Raw genomic sequence first — 11,713 nt, 5'->3', positions numbered from 1 at the left:
GTAAGCTAAACCGTAATTCTGTGTGAAACCTTTGGCCAATAATCTGGCTTTATGTCTCTCAATATTTTCCACTTGAGTCTCGTTTGGTTTTGTAAACCCATTTGTTCCTTATAGGCTTCATGTTATTGGATCCTTCAACTAATGTACTCCAAACACCATTCTTTTCCATTGAGTTTAATTCTTCTTGCATGGCAACATACCATAGTGGTGCTTGTGAACTTTCCATGGCTTATTTGTAGCTAGTTGGATCATCATCATCACCAAAGTCATATCCACTTCAGTAAGATAAGCCACATAATCACTTGACAGTGTAGGCCTTCTGGTTCTTTGTGACTTTCTGAGTGATGCAACTGGTGGGACAACTACTGTAGGATTTAATGGTACTTTAGACTCATTTTGAACTGGTATTAGTTGCTGAACTAAAGGTTCCTGAGAAACGAGAACTGGTTCAATGTCTTGTGTGGTATCTTGTTGTCCAAGGACCTCTTTATGGCTGTGTAAATGAACTGTTTGATGCAATGGTTGTTGGGATGGACAAAACTACTGTATGATCGGTAGAAGCATGATCCATCTCTTCCATTTGTTAAAAAACACAACTATTTCTTGAATGGGAGTATAGAGATCTAGAATCTTTAATGAACTTTGCATAGTGGAAGGAGAGGATTTTATTGCAGAGAACATTACTTTTGAGAACCCTGCTCCTGAGGTACGCTTTGCTTATGTTTTCATCACTTAGTTTTTACTCGAAATTTGCATCTTTTGATTGCTTTTTTGTACATTGAGCATGGTGAAACTTGTAGTTTGAAGTTGAAATTTTGAACTTGTTGGTTTGTGTTGGTTTGAAGTCATGAAAGTTGTCCACGCCATAAAGGGTATTCTAATCTTTCTTGCCTAGTTTTGTTTACAACACTTCATTTTTCGGGTGATTTGGATGAGCAGGGGTTCATTCGACCAGTTGGGATGCGAGAGACCAAAAGCTAACAGTGATGGGGCAGTTGGAACCGGCGCTAATAGCTACTAGGTTGAGAAAGATCGGGCCAGTGGCAATTCTGTCCCTTATTATATCAGTCACTGCATCCATTTTCTGTCGGATTTTGCTTAAAATCCGACAGTAATATACGTTTTTTGTCAGTTTTTGAACCGCCAATTATAGATAATTTTGTAGTAGTGTTTCTCTCGGCCAACCTAGTGTGGAAATTAGGGCATAGACGATTGTGGCACATCTCAATGGAAAGAATGGCGGGATTGGTGAAAAGGGTGTTACCAAGTCTAAATTTCAATGATTTTGAAAACTATGTTGATTGTTTTAGGGGAAAACAATTACTCGTTAAAAACCAGTTCAACTAGAAGTATTGATCTTTTAGAGTTAATCCATACGAAGATGCAATGTTGAATTCCAGCACACCTAGATGCATCTCATTTTGTTGTTTCCATGTCTTAAAATTATTCCTATTCAACTTCTCAATGTTCATGAGATTAAGCATGTTAAAACCTGTCCGACATGATTTGATTCGAAGATTCATGAGTTTTGACAAAGGAAAGAAACTAAAGATTCTTTGTCACTCAAAAACTATAGAACCAGTTACACTTTTGAGTAAGAAACTGTCAATATATTCCAAGGTTCTAAAAAATGCTAGGCGCTAGTCGGACGGTGGGTTAGCATCTAGCACCTAGGCGGCTAGGCAGGGTCTAGGCGGATTTAGGTAAATTTCTTGTATATCTTGTAAATAAGTGCATACTGATACTTACAAAAAAATATACTTGTATGAAATCCATATAAATTAGTTAAATTTATTTTATAGTAGATGATTAAACATTGAGGAATATGTTATTTAAAAAAAAAAAATACATATCTAACATAAGAGTATAATATAGGCTGATCTTATTCTGATTTTAAAAAGAAAAATAATAAAGTAATATAATGCAATAGTATAATATTATGTTGTTTTAAAAAGAACAAGTAATAAAATATTATCTAAATAATTTATGTAATTTATTTATTAAGGGATAGTGGGTAATTATTGTTTATCCCTTTATTTTATGATAAGGCTGGTGGATTTCACACCAAACTAGGCATCTTTTCCATACGTTCCAAGTTTCCCTGCTCTGCCCATACTCGCTCTTTCACTCCAAACTAAGCATCTCTGATTTGTGGTCTTTACCGTTTCTATCCCTCTTCTTCTTCTCTCCTGAAAAACCACAAATCAAACATCGAAGACTTCTCCGATTCTATCTCTCCATCTTCTTCTCTCCTAAAAAACTACAAATCAAACATCGAAAATATCTCCCTCTATCCTTCCAAATTAAAACAACTCCCTCAATCCCTTCATCTCTCCACCGCACATCTCCCTCTATCCACCACCGCACTTCTCCGTTTTCATGCACAAAAGTCATGGGTTTGCAGTACGACGAGAGACATCTAGTGATTCTGGATTTGCAGTTTGCACAGTCACAGAGCAGAGAGACGAGGAACTGCCTACCATACCGCCTAGCACCGTCTAGTGCCGCCTAAACCCTCTCCGTTTTATTGAACGTTTTACCCAAAATCACCACGGAAGCCCATTGCCCACTGCCTTGAAGGGAAATTTATGAGTTTCATGAATGAGATTTCTTAATGACTAGCATGCATATACAATTCAAAATTTATATATACATGAGCAATGGAAGCAATATACCAAATAATCAAAACTATAGTCATGCAAATCCCCTTCAAGGTTCATAGGTTTATATATAATGCATCAAAACATTTAATAGAGAAGAACAAAGTGAAGGTTTAGTCTTTTACCTCTTGATCTAGACTTGAGACCAAGGATGAACCACCTTCAAGATTTTTGTTCCTTGAACGCCTTGCGCCTAGCTTCCCTCCTTGCCTCCTCCACTTTGTTAGAATGAGTGCTCCTAGGTTCTCTTCAAGTTTCCAAAGTAGGAAACCTCTAAAGATCCTCACCCACTAGTGTAGTGAGAAGGATGAAGGATTAACCAAAGGGTGAAAGATGTGTTAGTAAAATCACCCCAAGGTGGCCGGCCTTTGATGTGTTTAGAGAGCTATTTTTCTTTTGCCTCTTTTTTTTGTTTTAACACACAAAAACCCTAATGAACAATATCTCTATAAAGTTCCTTATATAGACAAAAGAAACCTAGTCAACAACTTGGCTAAATATCTCACCATTTCCATCTAAAGTGGCCGGCCCTCTTTGTGTTGTTTGGGCTTTGGGCTTTGGGCTTTCATTTATTTCAAGTCATCCAATGCTTGAATAAAAGCCCAATGGGCCCAATTAAACCCGAACGTTTCTTTAAGCCCAAAACGATCTTTATCGCTTTTATGATTTATTTAGACTCAAATTAATCACAACACTTAATTAATCCAATTAATTGTTTCCATCATCCATTAATTACTCACTACAATAGTGTAATGGTGAACAATCTTTTAGGTTCTAATTAGCAAGGCAGTGAGGTGATTGGCACCAATCTACTTGATTAAATTTAATTCAATCACTTAGTGAATTGAAACTTCATTTCAACTCATCTTCTTCTTTGATGACTACATTTAATCATCTAGAAGATCTCACAAGCTATGAGTGACATCTAACCATATGTCATAGCTACCCAAGCTAATGTAGAAGTTTATTCGGAGAACCTATTCAGTTGGAATTGCAATGTAATTCGATCATTCTCTAATACAATACTCTCAATCACATTACTAGGGTATGGATATGTTATGTCAAACCCCTAATGTGATTATTCCTTCTTATATGATTCTTTTGAGTCGTATAGGAACACTTTCCTTTTAATACACTCGATACTTCGGCCGAAGATTCCCGAATCATATCTTAGAGTATTCTTCCTCTCTTATCGAGGATTAGAGATTCCTTGTTGCACATACACTTGCCTTCATGACTAAGTGGCTTAACCCCGATTATGCCGTTGACATTCTAATAGAGTGACGTTTGACATAATCAAAGATTAAGTACTTAACCACAAGACAACGACGATGTCTCAGGTCAAAGGACTACTTACATTATTCCAACCATTTGAGTTACTTGCTTGACATGTGAGTAGACCTCCATGCAAGTACTCTCGTTCGATTGTGTTCAGTGAACTCATTCCCTTAATGAGCACCTACATACTTGTCTTAGTGTCACAACACGAATGGGATGAGACTTTCCATCCTTCTATTTGAAGCAGACACAGTATGTACCGGTCTAAGCATTGTCAGTATCCCTCCGACAATCTAATGACCAGGAACCTTTTTGGACATTTGGTTATGTGAAAAAGGTCTCTGTAGTCTAACATCATTAGATTACTTCTTCAATCGATCCATTGTCCATGGATACACGATTTAAGACATATATCATTTATTGAGATAGTCCTAACTCGTGTCTTTGCCATTTGATGTATAAGAATCATCTATACATTCATTCATTTGTCCTGAAAGGTTTCTTCCAAAGATTGACTTTCAGGGCATATTTCCAACAATCTCCCACTTGCACTAAAGTCAATCACTAGTATATCTTATAGATCTAGTTGAGAGAGCTTATGCTCGTAGGTTAACTTGGTTATGTATTAATCCCTTTCATTATTTAAAAGGGATTTACTTATCAAATGTTTCCAAAACATTTGATGATGTCACTTTATTGTGTTCGAATACTTTGATGAGACATTGATTCCATGGCTTGAGCTATCGCCCCATTACGTCGTAGTACCCTACTAACGACCTTATGGTTTGGATTCAATCATTGGTTCTAAAAGAACCCCTTCCATTCAAAACACCTTTTGAAGCAGTTTCTAAAACTATATATCGACATATATTTCGTTTGTATACTTTATACAAACTTTGCTTCAACCTTGAGACCATTGTAGTACAATACTAACAATTCATTCATATGATTAGTACTTCATCCATTATGAAGTTCCATTTGTTAAAATGACTTATTTTCACTTTGGTTAACAACCTAAGTGAATGCACGCTTCCAGAGTCCCACTCTGATGTTTCTTTCTTAAAGGCAATAATACTCTATCAGTTGCTTTGGTTCTGATCCTGGGATATAGTAACATCTTAAAGTGATAAACTCAGTGGTTTCTTCACCTTTGGATATCTACTTCACAAGTCAATACATGTGTCCCTTTTGTGATTTTATGGCACATTCATTATAAGGGTTATGAAAGTGATTTACTATCACATAGGAAAATGCTTTCTTAAATCTACAACATTTGAGATTTAATTCCCATATAACATTATTGAGATAGCCTTGCTATATCAATAAGTCCAATTTCAAGTCTTTACTTCAAAATTAACCGTGTCATGTTTTGTCATTTCTCGAGTAACATCTATGTTTTATCAAGTCTATCGAATAGACTTTATTCACATCTTGTTTGCTCAAATTGTGACATCACTCCCACTGGCCTTGTTGTAACTTAGAATTCATTCAAAAATAACAATTATATTTTCTTGATTTGAATGCATATTGCTCCCACTAACTTAAATGAATCACACACAAAAGAATTCCTTCTCAAGTAATTCCTTGAAATGTGTGACTTGATTTATCAAGTCTTATTCATTTAAATTATATGGTGTCATACACCATACTTCAAGTTTTAGTCATACCAAGACCTTTAATGTAATCATATAAGAATTATCCAAGTCTTTAGTGGAAGCATGGCTCCTACTAAGGGTATAGAAACTCAACCATTCCTTCTAGGTGGTTGATATAATTCTTTATCAAAACTACATAGAGCAATATTGTTACATGAGATGTTTGAATTTGGCTTGTCTTGTTGTTAAACCATATGTTGTGACTCATTTTGAAACTTATTCCCTTTTGTTTCATCAACTTGTCCATATGCTTGGTAATTTAGCTTGTTCTCATAAAAGAGAATTATGGACAACTCCCAACATATAACCATTTTATGCTAGGTTGACGAAACCAACATTCAAAGACTATTCTTTAGAATGTCACACAACATAGAATTTTAACGTTTTGAAGAACTTGAGTCTTTTAACAATTAAAATTGCAAACTCTTAATAATAGTCAAATACTATTACTCTTTAGACAACTATAAACCAATCATATTCAAGTTTATATCCATTTTCACACCTCCCACTATTTCTTATGACTTTACTGAGAAATCATTTCATACATACAAAATGTATAAAAGTGGATTATATTGGTAGAAGACATTGTGTAGTAGCTTTAAAACATTTCAAGCCTTTTTGTTTCAATCTTCACTAAGTTTAATGTCTTGTTATTTAAGTAGCTAAAATCTTTAAACCTTTTATAGATTTAGATACTTCTTTCTTGGTTTAATCACTAACATAATTGACATTTTAAAACCTTTTAAAGAATGCCCAATTAGTTGTTCAAAATTACTAATTGAATCAAGAGTGATCTTGATCATTGTGTTTCAAGTGATAACCATATAAGAAACGTTTTTCTATTTCCTTATATCATTATAATGTGATCTTCCTTTTCTTCAAGAAAGGAATCTCTAGACTTTTGTCAATTCATATAGGACTCATAGGTAGACAATTGGAACCAAATCTAAAGATTCATTGTATCCATTTATGTCCTACATGTGAGATCTATCCATAATTGATAAATCTAAAGTTTGGTTATCACATTATAATAAGTGATATAACTCTTGTATCTCATCTAGGATACAACAAGACAATTTTCAATTCATAACACTACTTTAAGGAAATAGTAAATTAAAAGGCATTCTTCATATTACATTAATATGATAATTCAAACATTCATAATGTTTAATACAAAAAGTATTAGCTCTATACATTTAGAGACTAATATAAATACCTTTATACATTTAGGCACTAATAGTGGTCTTCCATCATATGAAGCCACATAATAAGTTCTTAACAAAATAAGAAAGTTTAAAGACAATCTTTAATGCCTAACAAACTTCTAAGTAATAAGCAAAAAATATAGTGGCCGAACACTTCTCCACTTCTATCTTGCTTGTCCTTCTTCTACTTGGCTTCTCCACCTATATATAATTATACAAGTGATTAACTCTTTATATCAAATATAAATATTTAGAAGATCTAACATTTATAATTGAAGATAAGAACATAAACCATACCTTGTGGCTTGTCCTTAAGACTTGCAAGATATAACCTGCAATTCCTCCTCCAATGCCCTTCCTTTCCACAGTGGTGGCAAGTCCCCTTGGGCTCCTTTGCCTTCTTTTTCCTCACTCCTCCTTTCGGCTTAGGAGTGGGGGACTTCTTCTCCTTCCCTTTGCCTTTGCCTTGCGGCTTGGCCTTGGAAGAGGATGGCTTGTTGTAGGCTACTGCAGCAGTCCCTACAACGTTCTCTTTCTTCATAGTCTTCTCGGCAGTTACTAACATATTTAGTAACTCAGAGAGAGTATTATCCATCTTATTCATATTGTAGTTCATTACGAACTGCGCAAATGAATCAGAAAGAGAAGCCAATATGAAGTCCTGGGCCAATTCCCCGTCAAGTGGAGTACCAAGGTTCTCCAATTGTTCAATGAATCCTATCATCTTCAGTACATGTTGATGCACTGGAGCCCCCTTGACCATCTTGGTCTTCACAAGTTCACAAACAATGCTAAAGCGACGATTGCGCGTCCCTTCACCATATAACTCCGTAAGATGGAGTATTATGGAAGATGCACTGTCCACGCCCTCGTGCTGTCTCTGTAGCTCCTCATTCATGGAAGCCAATAGATAGCACTTGGCTTGTGTATCATCCTCCACGTGCTTGTCATACTTAGCACGTTCATCCTCAGTGGCGTTTGGGCCAAGAGGTATGTGAGGTGGAGCCTTGTCTAGCACGTAAACAATCTTCTCCAAGGTTAGGAGAATCTTGACATTACGATACCATGATGGGAAATTGTGCCCCTCTAGGCAATGTTTGTCGAGTATTTTCGCGAGTGTGCTTCCAACCATATCTATATACATAAACAATAAAATAATTAGATTGATTGTTGATTAAGTCAAACGATTCGGGTCTTTAAACCGAATGACACCACCCACCATTTTTGGCAAATTCCATATCCCCCAAAATGGAATCCGGGAGATTTCAAAGAAAGCTCCTAGCGGGTTATGGGAGGCTCACTATTACCAAACCCACCTCACGATGATACGATGTCGGCTAGCAACAATAATAATGAGAGGATACAAGTACCCATTCACAACGATTTCTTGTGAATACCATCTTTTTGGCCTCTAGAGAAAAATACCTCTAGAGAAAAATACCTCTAGACAAATGTGTTTTAATGTTTTGAAGTAATATTTATGTGGCAATGTGTGGTATGTGCAAATTTAAGAATTTTTTTTTTCTTAACGGGTGTGACACGACACGACCCGATAAAATAACTCGTGTTACACGAAAACGACACGAACACGACAGACACGACCCGTTTGCCAGGCCTACTAAAAGCAATTGAGGGTGGCATATATATATATATATATATATATATATAATATAGCTATATACTTGGAAAAAAGGGAACTTTAACGAAAAGCACCTGATACTGTTCACTTTAACGAAAAACCACATTTTTACACTAAAAAGTCAATCCTGGTACTATTCACTTTACCATTTATTTTGTTCTTATTATTAAAACTCAAAGTTTTCAAACTATTTTCATTAGTTTTCTTGAAAAAAAATAACAATCAACATTCAATAAAAATATTTTGCTATGCAAGCTGTTGTACACTCCATCAAAGTCCACTGCCCGAATCATCTTGAAATTAAATCCTTCCCAATTATGCGAAGCACCAAAATCTTAATTAATTAAAGATAATCCATATTATTATATCCCTCCAATGGGACATACTGAGAGTGACATTACCAATTCGTAAAATATGTTACCATGAACTGTTTCTCGGAATACAAAGATGTCCAGTCTACTTACTCAATAATTTTTCATAGTTTTCTCTGTAATAATCAATCCAACGGCATAGGGAATCTATAGTTGATTTTCCATTCAAGGATAGCAAGGTTAGGACTCATAATATGACTTAATCCAAATTGGGCCGCTAGCGTGACATCGTCTTACTCCAAGGAGCTAATAACTCATAAGCAATTATAAGCAAGTTAATTATATAACACTATGATGGTGAATAATCAAAGTTTGGAACGCAGCAGACCGTGACACCTAAGCCGGTACTAGAAGGATCATCTTTATTCATGATTGCAAATATGGTACCATCTTCTGAACAGTTGAATGCCAGCTCCTGTGAATTTTAATACCAATGAAAATGGTTTTTGTATTATAAAGTTCCAAGCATTAATAGGTCTCTTATTTAGCTTGATTAGGCTCATTTTTCGTCTCTTTTTTTTTATAACTGTTTTTTGAACATCTTAAGAAATATTTTTATGATAAAGGGTTTTTCTAGTACAGGAATCAACCAAGTTCATCTGGATAAATTCAAATTAGGAGCATAACAGTAAAAATAAAAATGATGCTTGTATGTGTTACGACAACAAGCCCATTTTGGAGATTTTTGATTAATTAGTACACCTTGATTTAGATTTTTTTTTAAATTACTATTATTAAGGGAAAGGAGAAGGTTTGAAACTATTATAATAACTTAGGAAATGAGAAAGTTTTCAACCCGGACGCATGGGTAGAAAACTAACATGTTAGCCATTAGGATATTGAACCACATGCTTAATTTAGATTTTACCTTCTTGTCTTTTGTGAAGATTGTTGAGATTCCTTTATAAAACCAATTGGTAATATGGGAAGTGGCCAAACCTTTTATAAGCTCTTTTAAGGTTTCTCCTTTCACCAACGTGGAACTCTTTTAACATTACATTCTCACACACCCCCTCACGTGTGGCGAACTTTCATGCTAAACACGTGGACAATACGAATTGATGTGTAACACGTTTGGTTGTTGGGCTTCACACGTGGACAAAGCTACTCTAAGACCATAAAAAAAGTTAGGATTCCATCGTAAAACTAATTGACAATATATGGAGTAGTCCAACTTACTTATAAGCCCATGCAAGGTTCCTCCATCCATCAATGTGGAATTCATTCTCAATACGCCCCTTCACTTGTGACGAATTTTCAAGCCTAACATGTGAACAACACAATGGGGTATCGTGGAACGCGTGTGGCAGTTTGGTTTCACACGTGGGATATAATACTCTGAAACCAGGAAGAAATTGGGGTTCTACCATAAAACCAATTATCAATATGGGGAATACCCCAACCTCTCATAAGTTCTTATAAGGTTTCTCCTTTCATCACTGTGAGACTCTTTTACTTACACATTCTCACTTTTTTTTTTAAAAACTTGTTGTAATAAGAAGGCAAGTATGCCCTGACACCAAAGAAAGAAGAGCCAAAAAGACAGCTGCTTGAAGGTATGAGATAAGACCTAGAAAACGAACTAAAACAAAACAGAAGTCGAGTGATATGTATATGATTATGTAATATTACTTTATAATTTACAATAAACAAAGTATAAGAAAAACAAGTTTAAATATATTGACTTCTTAAATAGTATAGTACTTGTAACATATTATAGAATACAATCCACAATGATCATATACGCAAAGCAAGACAGAAATTAATTAATGTAACTAAGCTTCGGACCAAGTGATATCTAGGCCACCCCATTGGTCTTCAGGCACACCCAAGGCTTTCCAAACAGCTTTTGAGGCATCAACAATGTTGTTAGGACAAGGAGGTTGGTAATCATGATCTGCATCACATCCCTCAGTAGAGTCACATTCATCCACCACCATGGCCAACACGCTACGTCCGTTACCATTAATTCTGATTTGTTTATGGCACCTATCTCCGTTGCTATACCATCCAGTGGACAGAGCCACAACTGGTGTGTTGTCATTGTGGTATTGGTTGTCACATTCTGATGGACCGCCACCATCTCCACCTTTTTCGAAACTGTTAATGGTGAGGGTGGCCTTGGTGCTCCCAGACAATGGCGGTGAACATGTGTAGGTTGGGTACATTTTGCCCGGCTTACAACAATCAGAATCATTTTCCTGGTTGCATTGTCCAGGCGGAGCCTTCCTTCCTCTGATTTTGCCGCTTGGACGACATTGTTGAGCTTCAGCGACCAAGCATATTGCCGAAAGAAGAATTACTAGTAGGACAATGGACTCTTTGGAAATGAAACTCTTCATTTTCTCTGTTTCTCTCTATCTCTCTAGTTGTGCTCTTGTGATGAATATGCTTGGTTTGATGCATAAAAGACATTGTGGGTGGGGGTATATATAGGAACTTTCGAACCATATTATCCTTGGATGTTTGCTGAATATTGACAAAATTAAATTCTGACACTGAAGAAAGCTAATTAGTTTCTTTACAACTTGATTTTGCCAGAACGCAATTCAACATAATAATATTATACACACTCCATTAACGGAACGGCATCGTAAAAATAATTTTGAAGGAACACACTACTTAAGTATTCAAATTTTCCAAATCCTGTTTAATTATGTGCATTTTCTAAAAATAAAAGTTTTAGGGTTAAATTTCAGAATTCTTGATTAATCTCAAATGCACTTGGAATTCTTTAATTCTTCTTGGAGGAGAATGTTTAGAGAACAAAATAGCAAACTAGCCTACTTGGACACAAATCTGAAACAAACCTTCAAATAAACTTGGGTAACCTACAAAATAGTAAACAGTCGTGAGCAAGCCTAAGACTGGGGGAGGGGGAGTGTGTCAAGGCCAAAGGCTCTCT

General features: G+C 35.7%; 1 protein-coding gene across 1 annotated transcript; it reads right to left on the bottom strand.

Moving 5' to 3' along the window:
* Positions 1 to 10,463: 10,463 nt before the first annotated feature.
* On the bottom strand, positions 10,464 to 11,197 carry LOC114821524 (putative ripening-related protein 1). The gene has a single exon (XM_029093966.2). The coding sequence runs from the start codon at positions 11,148 to 11,150 to the stop codon at positions 10,584 to 10,586; it is 567 nt and encodes a 188-aa protein (XP_028949799.1). The 5' UTR covers positions 11,151 to 11,197; the 3' UTR covers positions 10,464 to 10,583.
* Between the last annotated feature and the right edge of the window lie 516 nt (positions 11,198 to 11,713).

This window comes from Malus domestica, chromosome 01 (genome assembly GCF_042453785.1).
Source record: "Malus domestica chromosome 01, GDT2T_hap1".
NCBI lineage: Eukaryota > Viridiplantae > Streptophyta > Magnoliopsida > Rosales > Rosaceae > Malus > Malus domestica.
This window is presented reverse-complemented; position numbering and strand designations above follow the sequence as displayed.

Excerpts from the sequence above, each read along its gene's own strand:
- LOC114821524 (XM_029093966.2), bottom strand. The coding sequence starts at position 11,150 with ATGAAGAGTTTCATTTCCAAAGAGTCCATTGTCCTACTAGTAATTCTT.